Here is a 19,653-nt window from a genome sequence, read left to right on the forward strand (position 1 = left end):
AATTATTGTTTTATTTAATTGTATACGTCAAATATATATATATAAAACAAACAAATATGTTTAATGTTGCAAAATACACCAAAAACAATAATGGTTTGCATTCAAATGTTTGCGGATACATTATAATAAGTTACGTCCTGCTCAATAATCATATTCGGTGGTGTCATCATAACCACCCGAAGTGGGCGATTGCAAGCTCCGGTTGGGTGGCCTTGCAGATATTTTAACTAACGTTACCCAATCGCCATGTGTATACGACTGCTGCCAAAAAAACGAACTACCGTTGCAAGAAATCATCCCGTACTGTTCGATCGTGTGAAGATACATGCAACGCCTACTGTCACAAGACTTGCGGCACTGCAACCTCTAACGTTGCACCGTGTCAGACTTACGGTTCAGCCGCGGGTTCCCTGTACTTGCTTCGGTTTTGTAGAGCTCTAGGCCGGCTGGCAAAGGTGTAAGTGCTGTCTCTGACCTCCTTTTTCGTCTGCATATTGGCGACAATTAAACTTTTTACTACTGATAACAAACTATTAACATTTGTGAAGTGCTAGCTGGCTAGCACAGGCTAGCTTTGTTACGTGCTCACACTTCTTGTTGGAGCACAATCCAGTTCCTAGCAACCGTTTCTAAGACACTTGTTACTACTGTGATATCACTTCCTGTGGCACCTGGGTACTTGACTGGCAAGCTTACAGGTGTTATTTACGTATATTTAAACGGTCAAAAATACAATTATCACGTATTATTTGTGTGTGGCACAGATATGGAACCATTGCAGACCTCCGTCACTGTTTAACGTAGTCCAAAAAGGAGACGGAGCACGCTGCACCAATTTAAACCTTTTTTTTTTTTTTTTCATGTGGCATAGCCAAGGACAGATATGATCGCGATTCAGTAGATAGTGGTAAATATGCTGTGAGAAGACTGGAAAACGAATTGATGTGAAGATACAAGCTTTGGTCATTTGATAAGTTAACTCACTCAACTCTCTGTGTTTAACAGGGTATTTTAAACGGCGTTAAATGGTTATTTGACTCAGTGTACAATGTACATTTTACTCTGATGCAAAAGCCTATTTTATTAATTCACAGTAAAACGAATAATTCAGTGGCCTTCTGAACAATGTTTATTTTTTGATCAGAGAATGAACTTTTCCGCAATGTTCTGGTTCTCTCTTTTGTTTCTGCAGTAGTTTCCAGTGAATCCGCCGGTAATTACAGGAAACTGCAGAGATTTTCAGCACTCCCGAGTTTGTGGTAATGCATTGTACGTGAATGATTAAAGAGATGAGTCGTAAAGCAGAAGAGTAAGGAAGACGAGCTCTGGTGAGCATTCTCAATGCTTGTCAGTTATCATCAGCGTGTTCTCACACGACACACACGTATTGTCCTAGAGTGGAGCGTCAACCTGTCAGTGAGCATTAACGTTCCCATCCGCCGCTGTGACTAATTATTCCGTAATCAGCGTCCACCAGCGCAAAACTTCTGCCACGATCTTATGCAACAAGCAGGGCACCAATTCGCCCAATCAGCCATTGCCAACGTTACGTAATGATGCGTGTGATTTTTTTTTTTCACTCCAGTGACTGTGCCGCCATTTTGTCCTCTTCGCTGTTTGTGACACATACTCTGAGACCAGGCGGTCATGTGACATTGACTGAATCTGATGGAGCTGAATATTTAGTGAACCACGGCTGTAGGGCCGAAGCAGGCGCGCACACACACTCACGCACACGCACACACGTGCACACACGCATGCACGCACGCACGCACGCACGCACACACAGACACAGACTGGCGTTTGGATGTAAATACGCTTCATCTTCATGCAGCCTTGATGGTCTGAAACCGGTCTGTATTAATATATACATGCTTTCAACAGCAAGGCCCTGATGTAGTACTTAATGAAGTCCCACCTAAATGGGTTGCACACACACACTCACACACATACATACACACACACACACACACACATACACACACACGCACACACACACTCGCACATATGCACGCGCACACACACACACACACACACACACATTGTACAGGTGAAACAGATGTTTCAGGAGAGCACACACACACACACAAATTGCACAGGTCAAACAGGTGTTTTGGGAGAGCACACACACACACACACACATTGTACAGGTCAAACAGGTGTTTTGGGAGAGCACACACACACACACTGTCCACTGTGATCGGCGCGTGATGTGAGAATAATGGTGAACCCCTGTAAACCCCAGTTAGGCCTCTTCAGCTCTGATGGTGTGAGTGGCAGAGAGCAGGCGTCTCAGAGCAGGAAGTGCACATCTAATGGGCGTACAGGGTGTTTATGCTGCCATGGAAACAGGGCTGTTATGTAACTCTCGCTCGGCAAGCTCCGGCTGGGAGGAACTGACAGCCCTGCCGCGCTTCTGCGTGACCTGAATCTTCAAACCAGGCCCTGAGCTCAGAGAGGAGCGGAAGTGATCCTGTTTCATGACCCGCTACACGCTACACGCTACACGCGTACCCCACTGCACACACCCTGGCCGTGTGTCCAGCCCTTAAACAACAGCCTTCGCCTCTCGTGGACCCCATCGTGCCCTCCCCGGACGGGACAGGCTGCTGTGCAGAGGAGCAGAGAGCAGAGGAGCAGAGGAGCAGAGGAGCAGAGGAGGCGCAGGCCCATGACACAGGAAGGAGCCGTGGCTGCGCACAAACGGAAGGCAGCAGAAATTCAGAGAAAAACCGCCCTCCCCCCCATGCCCCCCCGCGTCAATCACCAGCTTCTGCTTTAATCTCTGCTGTGTGGGTGCTCTCAATGGAGTGCCAGTGTGCTGTTACCCACACGTAGCAGTGAGGGGCTCGAGGAGGGGGCCCCAAAAAACTCACCCCCCCACCCTCCCCCTGCCCGCCTGCCAGCCTGCCAGCCTGGCGGTGGGACAGGTAGCACACAGGTGAATACTCTGCTCTGTTCAGTGTTAAAGCCGCTCTGATAAGAGTTTCACTTTGACTCGTGACCCTAACCCGACTGGTTTCATGTCAACTCTTGTTATTGTGGAAATTAACACTCAATATTTCACTGCGATAGAGATCAGACACAGACTCATGATGGGACAGTCAACACATGCGCAAACACCCACTATACCAATACCACAGAGGAAGAGATTATGCCTTAAACACACACACACACAAAAAAAAAAAAAAAAAAATTAGACACACACACATACATGCACCCACACACACACACCTGTGGTAAGCCGTATGTGACGTGTCCTTGTTTTTTGAGTTAAACAGTCAACCTGTTCTGTCCCTCCTGTCCTACACACCAGATTATCAGTACGGCTGAAACGTACAATTTTGGATAAAAATCATTTAGTTTATATGTGCTACTGTACATTCAGAGTACTTTTAGGGTGTCTGTCATTTTGATCGATGAAGAACTGCCCTGCATTTCAGTTTTTCTGTGTTATGATGTGAAAAGCTTTGAAGCTCAATACCTCAAAACAACAGCAGATAGAACCTTCTATTTCCAAGATACATTTTTTATAATTAAACTTAAAATGTTAAATCATACGAGTAATTCATTATCAAACTTTTTTAAAGCCATTTCTTCAAGCGAGTGTTGGCATGTACTTTCTTTAGTGCTGATGTGGCAATTCTGGACAGCACCAGAATTCAGGTCAGCTGAGGGGAATTTTCTTCTGAAAGCCACCTGTGATTGTCGCAGTATGGCATTATGGCATTCTGCCGATCTTTCCCTTATGCGCACACACACACACACACACACACACACCACGGCTCTTATCTTTGCCAGCTGTGCCTTCAGGGAGATGCTCACACACCACAAGCTGTCCTAAAGTGAGAGGAGTCTCTGTGTTCTCATAAAATGGCTTCCTTTCATCTTCTTTCCGTCGTGACAAAATGGAGAACATTAGCCAGGGCTGTTCTTTGACCAGAAAAGGTGCTTTATTGTAGTGGAAGTACAGAGGTTGTAGTCAAAGTAGAAATGCAAGACACACACATGCAAAAAAGTTGCATTAAAGTAAGACTACAGTATACAGTATATTTACATATGTACATCAACTAAACAAGCATATACTTAATACGACCCATTATATATTAGATCAACTGTATATATTAAAACTGCCTGCGGCTTGGATTATGTACATAGCTTCTTATGGTGGCTAGTCTGCCAGCTTAGCATTTATACATAGCTTTTTAAACTGAAGTTACAACATGTTCTTTTGTGTACTCTAAATAGTACTACTTAATGAAGTCCAACTTAAACAAGTGACACACAAACAGACTCACACACACACACATTGCACAGGCGAAACAGGCCTGGTTCAGACGTGTCGCGCGCACACACACACACGCACGCACACACACACGCACGCACACACACACACACACACACACACACACACACACTGCACAGGTGAGCTCAGGGGGAGTTCAGACATAGGACTCCTTGGCGTACAGCATCTCCTCGAACAGCGGCTGGCTGCACCTGCGGTTCGCCTCGTCGTGCGGGGCGTTGTTGTTGCCGCGGGATACGGACTCTGACATGGCCCGGAGGCGGAACGCCGCAGGGGGCGGAGCCTCTGGCTGTGTGGGCGTGTCCTCGGCCGGGCCGGGCGGCAGCAGGAAGTCCTCGCTGACGGACGCCGGGCGAGACCTCCTCTCCAGCTCTCTGGCGCCGCTCACAGTCAGGGTGCGGTACGGCGGGGGCTGGGGCGGGGGGGCCACGTCGTACGAAGGGGGCGGGCCCGGAATCCTGCGGTCCACCTCCTGGAACACCTCTATGGCCGACAGCGGCCGGGGGCGTGGCCTGGCGGGGGCGGGGCCGGGGGAGGCGGGGTTCTCCGGGAGCGTCTCGCAGGGGAAGGCCCCGCCCTCTTTGGGCTGGGGGGCGTCGGCCTTCTTCAGGCTGCCGCCGCGCGTGAACGTGCTCCAGCTCCTCACCCGCGCCATCCCCCTGCTGCGCATGGACTGCGACCTCCTCTTCACCTTCTCCTCCTTCTCCGTCTCCTGCGGGGGGGGGGCCGCGGGGGCCGCCGGGGGGGCCGGCAGGCGTAAGGACTGCTGCCGGGGGAACGGGGACCGCCTGGAGGCCGCGGGAGAGGCCAGCGGCGAGCTGGTGAAGACGGAGCCCTCTGATTGGTTGGAGAGGGAGCTCTCCAGCGAGCAGGAAGAGGTGGCAACCCCGCCCCAGCTGCCCCGGAGAGGGGGCGGGGCTGACCTCTGACCCTGCGACGGCCGCAGGAAGGAGTCCTGGGACGCAGGCTTCTGGAGCGGGCGCTCCTGGAACCCGGAGCAGTCCTCGTGGCTGCGGGCCAATAGCAGGCCGCCGTGGAGAGCGCTGCCGGGGGCGACGGCGGAGAGGAAGAGGGCGGGCTCCGACCGGCGGCGGGGGAGGGGCTTGGGCACGTCGTCGTGGTGACCGGGGGCGTCCCCCTCTGCGTCGGGGTCCGTGCTGTCGTACGCAGAGTCGTGCTGGTGAGAGGAGAGCGAGTCTGGGGGGGAGGAGGGGGGGGGGGGGGGTCAGATCCTCTTATTTATGCATCTCTCTCTCCACTAAAGCACATGATGTCAGCCAGACACAGGCACACACAGGGACACACAGACACACAGACACACACACACACACAGAGACACACAGACAGACAGACAGACAGACAGACAGACACACACACACACAGACACACACAGGGACACACAGACAGACCCAGACACACACACACAGAGAGACACACAGACACACACACACACACAGACAGACACAGGGACACACACACACACACACACACACACACACACACAGACAGACACAGACAGACAGGCTGACAGACACACAGATGAGTAGCTACAGTACTTGATTCAGGTGTAGCAGCAGGCAGTGGGCCCACAGCAGTGCCATACAGGGCCATACAGGGCCATACAGGGCCATACAGGGCCATACAGGGCCAGGCTGAATCTAGAGCCCCTATCCACAGCACAATGCTTCATCTGGGTATATATTATCATTATAATAAAGAATAGTATTATCAGATTTATTTATTAATATAAGCGCCATCGTGGCCGTACTTACCCAAGTTATCAGCAAGCTCTTCTTCGTCTGGGTTTCCGAGAAGAGACTGGATCTGCTCCCCGAAAATCTCACAGCAGTTCTCAATTAGGAACTGTGTCAGGTCCGTAACCTGGAGTCAAGAACAGAACACAAAGCTCGCAGGTGAGTCTCACACGCAGGTGAATATCAGTCAGGTTGCTTTAGTCAGAACAGGAGAACAGAAATGTGGGTCAGGTTTCTTGATTTGAAATGAACACCATTGCTAATGTCCCTCTCTTGCATTGCTTGAATACGTTTCTGTGGTTTCTTAGGTAGGCTTCCACCCACACACACACGCATGCGCACACACGCACACACACACACCACACAGACACACACTGACACACAGCTTACCTTGCTAACCACCTCGGGTTCTGGGCTGTGCTGCAGCAGGTTCGGTCCGATGCAGATGGACAGGTTATTGGCGTCCATCTTGTTTGTAGTGGTGTTGCGGCTGATGTGGTGGAGCACACATAGGAGGTGCTGCAGGAGCACCCCATTGGCTAGCGGGAGCCTGTCAATCACCCTGAAACAGGAAGAGGACGACGGGTCAATCTGCCGCTCTTTTCCGACCGACCCTCCATCCCTCCCCATCGCTCCCCTGTCTGAAACGAGCGTGTTTGTCTTGTACAAGACTCTAGATCTTATCGTTTTTCTCAAGTATCAAAATATCAGCTTGGTTTAAGTTGAGTTCATTTCCATTGGCAAAACATGAAATTAGTCCAACTGTCTTATTGTTTCATTTCCAATATTTTTGTCTTATTTTAGGTTTTAGGTCTCAATATAAGATATGAATACTTGTTGTTACTTTTTGATTTGTCGATTTTTGAATTGAGTTCTCCTTTTTCAGAAAAAAAGGGAAGTGCCCCCCCCCCTTCCCCCCACAGAGGGGTGGAACTTCCTCCTGCCCTCAAAACAAAAAGGAAAGAAGATTCCATTCAAAAGCCCCTTTCGCTGTCAGACATTTTGTGACTTCCCCTGCTGTTCCGACCGCATTGGCCGTCTGCTAGTGAAGGAGGGCAGAAGGGAAGCGGAACTGACTGGCGCTAGCCGTGCTAACCGGGCGAGCCGCGCGGCGCGGCCACGCTCCGCCGCGGGAGGAAGTCGCCGCCTGAATGAGGGGCACGTCCATTCAAGCGAGCTGCGCTGAGTGCACACACGTCACAAGAACATCCGTGGAAGTGTCAAGTGCAATGTAACCTGATATGCAGCGAGTTCCCCAAACTACTGCAACGTAAAATCGACTCGCATCCCGAAACCTGTCCCAACTAACCTACTTGTTGGAAGTTTAACGGTGTAGCGACGGGGTTCTCCCCCTGGAGGTACACTCAGGAAGCACCTCACAGGGAGGTGCGGGGAGGGGGTGGGGGGGCAGTGTTTAGCGCTGTTTACAGACGTGTGCCCAGCGCTGTGTGAGTGTGTGCGTGTGTGTGTGTGTGAGTGTGAGTGTGTGTGTGTGTGAGTGTGTGTGTGTGTGTGTGTGAGTGCGTGTGTGTGTGTGTGTGTGAGTGTGTGGGAGTGTGTGAGTGTGTGTGAGTGTATGTGACTGTGTGTGTGAATGTGTGTCAGTGTGTGCGTGTGAGTGTGTGTGTGTGAGTGTGTGGGAGTGTGTGAGTGTGTGTGAGTGTATGTGACTGTGTGTGTGAATGTGTGTCAGTGTGTGCGTGTGAGTGTGTGTGTGTGAGTGTGTGTGAGTGTGTGTGTGTGTGGGAGCCGGGTGGGACGTACTGTCGGAGCTGAGCCCGTCTCTCCAGGAGGTCCTTGGTCTCCAGCGTGGCCATCCAGGCTGCGTACTCCTCCGCCACCAGCAGACTGCCGGGGATCTGGCGCAGGAAGTCCTGCGGGTTCGAGCAGAGCTCTGTTAGCACCTCCTCACCTGCTCAGCCTCCTACACGACTCACACTCCCACACGAAGGAAATGAGAACCAAAGGCACACCGCTTCTGAGGTCATATTCAGGAGAGTGATAGGTTAGGGTTGTGGTTAGGGACAGTTTTGGGCTTGAGGTTGGTGTTAGGGCAAGGTTAGGGTTAGCATTTGGGGCAGGGTTGGGGTTATGGGCAGGATTAAGGGTTGGGTTAAGGTTATGGATTAGGGGTAGGGTTAGGGTTATGGATTAGGGGTAGGTTTAAGGTTAAGGTTATGGATTAGGGGTAGGGTTAGGGTTATGGATTAGGGGTAGGGTTAAGGTTATGGATTAGGGTTAAGGTTAAAGTTCTGGCTGCTCCTACCTTAAGCAGTGCAGCCAGAAGAATGACAGGTTTGGACTCCAGCTCCACCTCGGTGCCGGAGTTCAGCAGCTCGCGGATCTCCTTGAGGCTGCGGGCGTTCGCAGCCTTCCGGAACACGCCCTCTGTGAACACGCCTTTCTTCAGCAGCAGCATCAGCATGTCCTGTGGGAGGGTGAAAATGGGCCTTTAGCCTGGCAGCGCACCAACACACTGTTTTATTAACGCTGCGCTTTGGACTTGAATGCTGCATCATAAGTCACGACGTGAGAGCAACTGGAATGTATCGCAATGTAATGGGGGCGGGGTTTGGTGAGGTGTGGCGTACCGTGATTGGCTGCGGGAGCTGCCCGTCCCCGCCGCACACCTTGGACAGCGGCTGGCTGAAGAGGAGGGGCTCGCGGGGGGCGGGGCCTGAGTCGGAGTGGGCGGAGCTCCGCTTCCGCTGGAGAAAGTGTCTCCAGCCGCCGCCCATTTTCTCTGTCCCGGGAAAGAGCAGCAGGTTAGCAACCAAGATCCTCAACACCATGCTCAGCATGAAGCTGAGCCGCAGCAGAGCAGCAGGAGGGACTCTCATTTTCTTTTCTTTTACCATCTTATGGATTTCCATTTTATTTTATTTGTGTGTACTGTGCCATCTTATTATTTTACACACAGTTACTTTGTTTCTGTTGCTTCGCAGTAGTTGAGCAGACACACGAGAAGCTCAGCTGTACGACCCTGCACAGGAGAGCAGGTGCTCTCGGTCCTTCCACATTATCTCATCACAGGTCACAGCGGCTGTGGTCTGGATGGGGGGGGGGGGGGGGGGCGGCCCCCCATCCCCTCTGCACACTGCACCATGTGCTTTAGCTCAGAGAGCCTGAGCCACTTGTGGTTTTACTGGGGGACAAAAACATACCCAGCATCCTTTGGGCCTGAAATCAGTCTCTTATTTTTGTTTTTGCATGAGGTAAGACTGTTTTGTTCACCAACACTTTTTTCTGGTATTTTTTGTGCTTCCTCTCGCAGAAGGGCCAGACCACAGGGCTCGGCACAGGAATTCAAACTTTCGAAACTCACCAATCGGGTGGCAGCCTCTGCCTTCCTCATTACCCAGAGGCTCCGCCTTCTGAGCTGCCGAGGCTTTGCCCTGTAACAAACAACACAGTCAGGAAAACACAACACTGTGCGGTGTGTGTGTGTGTGTGTGTGTGTGTCTGTGGGTGTGTCTGTGTATGTGTGAGAGAGAGGGGGGGGGAGTCTCCACCCCCTACATGCTGAGTTCCATGTGAGGGATGCGAAATTCAGACCCAAAAATGAAACTCATCTTTGGGCCATGCACTTATACATGCTTCTGTTTGTTTTCTGTTTGGCACAATTTCAACAGTCTGTGTGTGTGTGTGTGTGTGTGTGTGTGGTGTAAAATAGGTTATGAAAGTACGTACATCTGTAGGCACCTCAATGACTGAATCCATAACACCTCCCAAAGTTTTGCACTGAAACCATATGAAAAGCAGGGAAATGTCAGTTTTTTTACATTTAAAGAATGCACTGAACATTCTTAAGTTACATGTACAGAACAGTCACGGTTAAATGCTCTGGAAAGTCCAAATGTAATGCACAGAACAGTCACAGCGAATGCACAGAGCAGTCTAAATTAAATGCACTGAACAGTCTCATTGAAATGCACTGAACAGTCTCAGCTAAATGCACTGAACAGTCTCAGTTAAATGCACTGAACAGTCTCAGCCAAATGCACTGAACAGTCTCAGTTAAATGCACTGAACAGTCTCAGCTAAATGCACTGAACAGTCTCAGTTAAATGCACTGAACAGTCTCAGTTAAATGCACTGAACAGTCTCAGCTAAATGCACTGAACAGTCTCAGTGAAATGCACTGAACAGTCTCAGCTAAATGCACTGAACAGTCTCAGCTAAATGCACTGAACAGTCCCAGCTAAATGCACTGAACAGTCTCAGTTAAATGCACTGAACAGTCTCAGCTAAATGCACTGAACAGTCCCAGCTAAATGCACTGAACAGTCTCAGCTAAATGCACTGAACAGTCTCAGTTAAATGCACTGAACAGTCTCAGTTAAATGCACTGAACAGTCCCAGTTAAATGCACAGAAGTCTCAGTTAAATGCACTGAACAGTCTCAGCTAAATGCACTGAACAGTCCCAGCTAAATGCACTGAACAGTCCCAGCTAAATGCACTGAACTGTCCCAGCTAAATGCATTGATTAGTTAAGTGTGGCCCCGTGCCCTGGCACACACAAGCTAGTTCCTCACTGCTCAGAAAAGGTAAAAAAAGGTCAGAACCAGGAGGGTTAAACTCACAGTGACGCTGCCGCTGAGCACCGTCATGAGTCCAGTGGGGAGTGGGGACGGGGAACCAGACCGCTCCGTAGCTTCTCTTATCTTCCTGCGGGAGAGTCGGACAAGTCCCACCGTCATTCATGCCCTGAGGTCTACACTTTCTCCAAAGCCTCGGCGGCTAGCTCTCCGCCTGAGGCTAGCTCTCCGCCTGAGGATCGCTCTCGACATGCTCACTACCGCAGAGCGCTGCCCGTTCTCGCCGCCTCAGTCGCCCGGTCGCTGTCACAAAGCGATTTGGACACACGGCGGAACTAAAGAGCATGCGCCGCGTTCAAGTGTTTCAATGCCAAAATCACCGTTCCTTTACCGCATCGATCTTCAACTCGATCAGCGAGAAACGCACAATGGTGCAAAAAATGCAGTCATTTCAAATCAGAATTTACTACATATTTGTCAAACATAAAACATTTTTTTTAAATCATATTTAAAAAAAATAGGATTACATACACAACTTTTAGCTAATTCAATTATATGAAACATTCAAATTACACAAGACCGTGTGAGTGCCTAGGAAACTAACTCGAGCTTGAGTGCTTTTTATTCGGAGTGGAACAAAATGAACTTGGTTAGTGTTGAAGTAGCTCTGTCGCGGAGCGCGTTACTGTGTTCCTCATGTGGAACCACGGTCTCTGCTGCGTAGGTCAGGCACCCAAGGAGACGACACAGCCCACATAAATAGAGTAATATCTGAACACGAGACGCGCAAGAGGAGTGGACTCACCTGTGGAGAGTATCTAACCAGCGTTCTTTGACCTCAGGGGAGCTGCAGGCAGAGAGACAGCATGGTAACAGGTATGAGTCCACAGCGTGAGCACAAGCAGTCTGAGCACCAAAGAGCACGCCCGCGGCTGTCTTAACCCGGGGGCGGGGCCCGCTGGAAACTCAGCCCGCGGTAATGGAACAGGAAGCCGCATCACGTCACGTCAGGAGGCCGGTCTGTGGCAACACGTTCCACACCACGCGCTCTGTCACCCGGCTAAGCTGCGCCGCGGCTAACCTACAGTCCTATAGGCACACAGCTATGCTGCTACACGGCTAACCTACAGTCCTATAGGCACAGAGCTAAGCTGCGACGCGGCTAACCTACACAGTCCTGTAGCTACACAGCTAAGCTGCTACATGGCTAACCTACACAGTCCTGTAGGCACACAGCTATGCTGCTACACGGCTAACCTACACAGTCCTGTAGGCACACAGCTAAGCTGCTACACGGCTAACCTACACAGGCCTGTAGGCACACAGCTATGCTGCTACACGGCTAACCTACACAGTCCTGTAGGCACACAGCTAAGCTGCGACGCGGCTAACCTACACAGTCCTGTAGGCACACAGCTAAGCTGCTACATGGCTAACCTACACAGTCCTGTAGGCACACAGCTATGCTGCTACACGGCTAACCTACACAGTCCTGTAGGCACACAGCTAAGCTGCTACACGGCTAACCTACACAGGCCTGTAGGCACACAGCTATGCTGCTACACGGTTAACCTACACAGTCCTGTAGGCACACAGCTATGCTGCTACACGGCTAACCTACACAGGCCTGTAGGCACACAGCTATGCTGCTACACGGCTAACCTACACAGTCCTGTAGGCACACAGCTATGCTGCTACACGGCTAACCTACACAGGCCTGTAGGCACACAGCTATAGGCCTGTAGGCACACAGCTATGCTGCTACACGGCTAACCTACACAGTCCTGTAGCTACACAGCTATGCTGCTACACGGCTAACCTACACAGTCCTGTAGCTACACAGCTATGCTGCTACACGGCTAACCTACACAGGCCTGTAGGCACACAGCTATGCTACTACACGGCTAACCTACACAGTCCTGTAGGCACACAGCTATGCTGCTACACGGCTAACCTACACAGGCCTGTAGGCACACAGCTATGCTGCTACACGGCTAACCTACACAGGCCTGTAGGCACACAGCTATGCTGCTACACGGCTAACCTACACAGGCCTGTAGGCACACAGCTATGCTGCTACACGGCTAACCTACACAGGCCTGTAGGCACACAGCTATGCTGCTACACGGCTAACCTACACAGTCCTGTAGCTACACAGCTATGCTGCTACACGGCTAACCTACACAGTAATGTTGCTATATGGCTAAGCTGCTACACGGCTAACTTACACAGTCCTGTAGGCACACAGCTATGCTGCTACACGGCTAACCTACACAGGCCTGTAGGCACACAGCTATGCTGCTACACGGCTAACCTACACAGGCCTGTAGGCACACAGCTATGCTGCTACATGGCTAACCTACACAGTCCTGTAGCTACACAGCTATGCTGCTACACGGCTAACCTACACAGTAATGTTGCTATATGGCTAAGCTGCTACACGGCTAACTTACACAGTCCTGTAGCTACACAGCTATGCTGCTACATGGCTAACCTACACAGTAATGTTGCTATATGGCTAAGCTGCTACACAGTGATGTGGCTATACACAGCTAACCTAAACAGTCATGTACAGTGGTGTGAAAAAGTGTTTGCCCCCTTCCTGATTTCTTATTTTTTTGCATGTTTGTCACACTTAAATGTTTCAGATCAAACAAATTTAAATATTAGTCAAAGGCAACACAAAATGCAGTTTTTAAATGAAGGTTTTTATTATTAAGGGAGAAAAAAGAAATCCAAACCTACATGGCCCTGTGTGAAAAAGTGATTGCCCCCTAAACCTAATAACTGCAATCAAGCATTTGCAATAACTGCAATCAAGCATTTGCGATAACTTGCAATGAGTCTCTTACAGCGCTGTGGAGGAATTTTGGCCCACTCATCTTTGCAGAATTGTTGTAATTCAGCCACATTGGAGGGTTTTCGAGCATGAACCACCTTTTTAAGGTCATGCCACAGCATCTCAATAGGATTCAGGTCAGGACTTTGACTAGGCCACTCCAAAGTCTTCATTTTGTTTTTCTTCAGCCATTCAGAGGTGGACTTGCTGGTCTGTTTTGGATCATTGTCCTGCTGCAGAACGCAAGTTCGTTTCAGCTTGAGGTCACGAACAGATGGCCGGACATTCTCCTTCAGGATGTTTTGGTAGACAGAAGAATTCATGGTTCCATTTATCACAGCAAGTCTTCCAGGTCCTGAAGCAGCAAAACAGCCCCAGGCCATCATACTACCACCACCATATTTTACTGTTGGTATGATGTTCTTTTTCTGAAATGCGGTGTTACCTTTACGCCAGACGTAATGGGACACACACCTTCCAAAAAGTTCAACTTTTGTCTCGTCAGACCACAGAGCATTTTCCCAAAAGTCATGGAGTGGAGTCATGAACACTGACCTTAACTGAGACAAGTGAGGCCTGCAGTTCTTTGGATGTTGTTGTGGGGTCTTTTGTGACCTCTTGGATGAGTCGTCGCTGCGCTCTTGGGGTAATTTTGGTTGGTACAATAAAAACCTTCATTTAAAAACTGCATTTTGTGTTTACTTGTGTTGTCTTTGACTAATATTTAAATTTGTTTGATGATCTGAAACATTTAAGTGTGACAAACATGCAAAAAAAAAAAAGAAAAAAGAAAAAAAAAAGAAATCAGGAAGGGGGCAAACACTTTTTCACACCACTGTAGTTACTATGGCTAAGTTGTTACATGGCTAAGATGCTACAAGGCTAAGCTACACTTTTATGTGGCTACACAGCTAAGATGCTTCATGGCTAACCTACACAGTAATGTTGCTACATGGCTAGGCTGCTACACGGCTAATACAGACAGTGATGGTGCTACACACAGTGATGCGGCTACATGGTGCCGTGAAAAACTGAACATTTGAGACACAGATAAGTATTCAGGGGAGACAGGAGAGGAGACATATCATGAGAAGACCAAGGTGTGATTCAAACAGAGCTTATTATAAAGCTTGTTAGAATAATAATAATAATAATAATAATAATAATAATAATGTTGTTGTTCTTGTTGTAATCATTATTATTACTTTCGGTCTTGTTTTGTTTTGGTGGTTTGTGCTGAATCAGCAGTTGGTGAGTCCAGTTTCTGTTACCCTGGTTTCCTGGAAATGCTACTAATGGGCGGAATACCCAATCTTATCTTCCCCATCTTACCCCCGCCCCCCCCCCCCCCCCGCCCCCCCCAGTGTCACACGCCCGATGGTGACACTTCTCTTTTCAACGGCTGCAATCTCGTGACGGCTGCAGGACTGCCCCCCCCCTCCCAGAACTTCCCCATTGAGGTTTCTGCTCAATTCTCTAACCCCAACCCCCCCCCCCCCCCCGCCCCCCCGCCCTGACCACAGTCACTGTGACCTGCATTTTTACTGACAGCAACGGCCAATCATGACTGTGCGGGAGGAGGGCATGTTCTAGTAAACGGAGGAATCATGGTGGTGGACCCACTCTGGGGTTCTGGAGTGTAAACGGACCGGTTCTGGAGTGCGAACGGACCGGTTCTGGAGTGCGAACGGACCGGTTCTTGGCCCTGGAGAGCCGCAGGGTGCGCTCTTGCAGCCCTTAATGGATCAGTGACAGCTGCCAGGTCCAGGGTTGGCGGTGCCGGTGATGGTGTGGCAGTGGGAAGGCTGGTTGTGCACATTGGGGGGGGGGGGGGGGGGGACTCACCGAAAGGACACCACACACTGGGCCAGGGGCCAGGCCAGGAACAGAGAGGCTTTGAGGTTGATGCCTGCGTCTCCCTCTTCATCCTCTTCATCCTCCTCATCCTCGAAGGAGACGATCCAGAGCTGCTCCAGGTTCACCCTGTGCTTCAACCTGTAACTGGAGCTGCTGGCCCTGAGAGAGAGAGCGAGAGAGAGAGAGAGAGAGAGGGAGAGAGAGAGAGAGAGAGAGAGAGGGAGAGAGGGGAATACCTGACACTCTGAAACTGTATGTTTTTTTCACAGACCCCACCCTCCACCACCACCACATTTCTCAGGCTTCTCCAACTGAAAGAACCAAACCCCTCCTCCCCCCAAAAAACCCCCCACAATTCCCCAAGGAAGCCCATCTGCCTGTCTGTCAATACAGCATCCATCTGTCAGCACATCTGTTTAGATCTCTCCCTCTCTCTCTCTCACTCTCCCTCTCTCCCCCTCTCTCTCTCACTCTCCATATCTCTCCCCCTCTCTCCCCCTCTCTCTCACTCTCCCCCTCTCTCTCTCACTCTCCACCTCTCTCTCTCTCTCTCACTCTCCACCTCTCTCTCTCTCTCTCCCTCTCACTCTCTCTCTCTCCCCCTCTCTCCCTCTCCCTCTCACTCTCCCTCTCTCTCCCTCTCTCTCCCTCTCTCCCCCTCTCTCTCTCACTCTCCATATCTCTCCCCCTCTCTCTCACTCTCCCCCTCTCTCTCTCACTCTCCACCTCTCTCTCTCTCTCTCTCACTCTCCACCTCTCTCTCTCTCCCTCCCTCTCACTCTCACTCTCTCTCTCTCCCCCTCTCTCTCTCCCTCTCTCTCTCTCCCTCTCCCTCTCTCTCTCCCTCTCTCTCTCTCCCTCTCTCTCTCTCCCTCTCTCTCTCCCTCTCTCTCTCCCTCCCTCTCTCCGTCTCCACCCAGGGAGGCATTCGCTCTTTCACTCAGTGATGCGTTTCCTGCGGTCAGTCAGCTGATGAAGACTTCATTTTCACCCCAGTTCAGATCACTGGAGATCACACGTGTGAGGTCATCTCACCATGGTTACCCTTTCCCTTTTCCCAATAATACCCTTTCCATGGAAACAGCCCATGGACTCATAGCACCGTGACAGTGACAGACAGGAGCCAGCCACGCCCCCTTCAGCTCCAGTCCCACAGCTGACCTGGGGCAAATACCTCCAGCCCCACAGCTGACCTGGGGCAAATACCTCCAGTTCCACAGCTGACCTGGGGCAAATACCTCCAGTCCCACAGCTGACCTGGAGCAAATACCTCCAGTCCCACAGCTGACCTGGGGCAAATACCTCCAGTCCCACAGCTGACCTGGAGCAAATACCTCTGGCCCCTCAGTTGACCTGGAGCAAACACGATTCAAATGCTTTTCTACACTTTACTGAGCTTTTCTGGTGTATCAGAAATACTCTCACACAGTGTCTGGTCCTCTTGGTTGGTTCAACTGCACCAGGCAAGATCAATCAGGCACAGGAAAGCATTGGAATCTGCCCCGCAAGACACAGACACTGGCCAGATTCACCCACAGACTGGAAACACACCTGATTACACGCCATCTTGGCTCAACAAATCCTCAACACATTCTATTTTTTAAATAGATTTGGTGACCAACACATAGCTGTATAAATCCAATTCCCACCATAATTTGAAATGTCCAATTATCTGCAGCAGGAGCAATGCTGACACACGAGCCCCCCGAGAAATGAGCTTCATATGCGGCTTTGACATGCCGTCTTCAGGCACCCCATGAACCAGTGGGGGCCAGCAGATAACGATGAAACGTGGAGCCCTTCCCAGCCAAGCGCTCCCGTGCCCCGCGCCCACCAAGGCACCTGACAACTGCACATCGCCCTGAGTCACATTCCACACCCAATCCTCAGTCTCTCTCGCCCACCTCCGAGAGCACCTGACGTTACGATGTAAGTTATATCCATAGGGTAATCATTGCACTTTGCCTAAACCTTCACGTACACACTGTTCATTCTACACCAAAAAAGATTGTTCCAGTCGGAACCCTATGATTCCATTGGAGAACTAACTATTTAAAGGCTATTTAAACTATTTAAATTTAACCTTTTTCGGGCAAAATGGTTCTTTGTCTGGCAGCTTTCACACTAAGAGAAATGCCGAGATGCATCGATAGGAATTGGCGTCATGAACGCACAGTAGTTGCAGTATTGTAGAGATTTGCACCATAATACAGAAATGACTCAAGTGCACAGCCTTGCAATTCAGAACCTTGTTAAATGTATAAGAGTGTAATACGTTTGAACTTAATACGTGTACTGTTGAGAAATGTGATTGAATTGATATGACAGCAGGTAATGACGTCCATTTTGAAAGAGAAACGGTGGCCTTCTGTGCACCTCAGGAGATGTGGATTATTCCCCAGCCGTTTTCTTTTCCAGCGGACACCTTCAGCGGACAAACTCAGCTGGCTGTTACTATGCTGTAATAGCCCAGATTTGTATCTTCCTGTAAGACGCCCTTGGCATTTACAATACCCATAATCTTTAATGCAATTCAGTCTTTTGAGTTTTACTCTGGGATTCTCAAGGGTACTACTGACCATGCTGTAATAACACAGAGCTGTTTGATTTGGAGACACAAGTATATTAATTCCTATAAGTATTAGATTCCTCTCACAGAGGCTAACAACAGAAAGCTTTTTTATCATAATAGTGAGATCTTGTGCAAAAAGTGCTCTATAAATATGTTTATCATTCTGAGAATGTCTTGTTGTTATGAATGTTATTGGCGGATTGGTGGAGACTGAAAACCCCCCTGCAGTGAGAATCATGTTGTGGTCTGCTGTGAGTCAGATGAAGATGAAGCTTGTTTATATATGTATATAGATATGTGTATCTCTTATCTGTTGCCTCCTCTGAGTTTAAATGACTGTCTGTGTGCTACTCCGTGCCAGTAAATCAGTGTCTGTTTATAAAATGGCATTTAAACTTTTTCTTTTTTCTTTTTTTTCTGTTTCTGGCAAATTAATAAAACCATTTCCGTTTCAGGAGGTGCTGGTTGGTTCTGTTCCCGCTGAAGCTCCAGTCTGCAGTGTGAAAAGAAGCACCATGTGTTTCGGAGGAGAACCGTGGATGTCTACATGGTAAATGGTTGGCATTTATATAGCGCCTTTATCCAAAGCGCTGTACAATTGATGCTTCTCATTCACCCATTCATACACACTCACACACCGACGGTGATTGGCTACCATGCAAGGCGCCGACCAGCTCGTCAGGAGCATTTGGGGGTTAGGTGTCTTGCTCAGGGACACTTCGACACAGCCCGGGCGGGGATCGAACCGGCAACCCTCCAACTGCTAGACGACTGCTCTTACTGCCTGAGCCATGTCGCCCCATGTCAACATGGATCTGCACTGTTAAGCCCAATGTTGGACACCAAATAAAAAATAAAAATAATAAAATAAATTCTATATATATATATATATTTCAGCTTCTTTGTTTTGCCCCCAAGTAGACTTAGCAACAAAAAAAAAAACACAATCCTACTGTAAATGATCTAGGAATTTATGTACAAAGATGTCTGAGAAAGCCCACTTGGTTATTGAATAATGTTTGGTTGAACCATTGTTTTCTCTCTCTGTTAACACGATTAATTCAGCTACATCCCTGACTGCTCACCCGTCACATCCATAAAGCGATTTTACCACATTAATGAACTGCTCCATTAGCAAACCTACAGCAGCTTTTGATTATTCATAACATCACTGCCAAGCCCCAACATGTTGTTATGGCGATTACCTCCCCGTGATCCTTTTAGCTCTCAAAACAGAGTGAAGTTTCCTTGCTTTCTGCAAATATGCGCGAAAAATGAATCAGAAAGTACTTTTATTTTTTCATTTACAGAAATAGAAGCTTCATTAGAAAGCGTTTTCTATTTATGACTCAATAAACAGAACTTTCAAAGGGGTGCCACACCCACGGCTTATTGAGTATTTTAGGGGTTTACCGGAGGAGCCGCGGGAACCCTCGCTCTCCGTCAGGTACGCTGGAGAGTGGAGCAGTAAACAGGAGAACTCCCCGAGAGAGGTCACCTGATCAAGAGACTGGACTTCCCCCTATTACCCAGGCTACACAACGCAACTATACTACAGTACTGCACTTCCGTGTCCACACTAACAACAACACAACTATACTACAGTACTGTACTACACTGAAATAACACAACTATACTACAGTACTGTACTACACTGAAATAACACAACTATACTACAGTACTGTACTACACTGAAATAACACAAATGTACTACAGTACTGTACTACACTGAAATAACACAAATGTACTACAGTACAACTACCATACTACATTGCTATAATGCTT

The 19,653-nt window shown here is 49.3% G+C and overlaps 2 protein-coding genes across 2 annotated transcripts in view; both read right to left on the reverse strand.

The window, feature by feature from the left end:
- Positions 1 to 775, reverse strand: part of rsph3 (radial spoke head 3) — an 11,964-nt gene extending 11,189 nt beyond the window's left edge. Inside the window, exon 1 of the mRNA XM_061243695.1 lies at positions 393 to 775. Within this exon, the coding sequence (XP_061099679.1) occupies positions 393 to 493 (101 nt within the window). The 5' untranslated portion in view covers positions 494 to 775. The remainder of the gene's footprint in view (positions 1 to 392) is intronic.
- A 3,154-nt stretch (positions 776 to 3,929) lies between these two features.
- tagapb (T cell activation RhoGTPase activating protein b) lies at positions 3,930 to 11,520 on the reverse strand. Its single transcript, XM_061243085.1, has 10 exons — positions 11,406 to 11,520; positions 10,646 to 10,730; positions 9,751 to 9,801; positions 9,386 to 9,455; positions 8,652 to 8,803; positions 8,327 to 8,488; positions 7,825 to 7,934; positions 6,451 to 6,622; positions 6,079 to 6,187; positions 3,930 to 5,503 (listed from the first exon to the last, which is right to left on the reverse strand). Exons 2-10 carry the CDS (start codon positions 10,670 to 10,672, stop codon positions 4,443 to 4,445), a joined length of 1,914 nt encoding a protein of 637 aa, XP_061099069.1. The 5' UTR covers positions 10,673 to 10,730; positions 11,406 to 11,520; the 3' UTR covers positions 3,930 to 4,442.
- Positions 11,521 to 19,653: the final 8,133 nt, after the last annotated feature.

Source organism: Conger conger, chromosome 5 (assembly GCF_963514075.1).
Source record: "Conger conger chromosome 5, fConCon1.1, whole genome shotgun sequence".
NCBI lineage: Eukaryota > Metazoa > Chordata > Actinopteri > Anguilliformes > Congridae > Conger > Conger conger.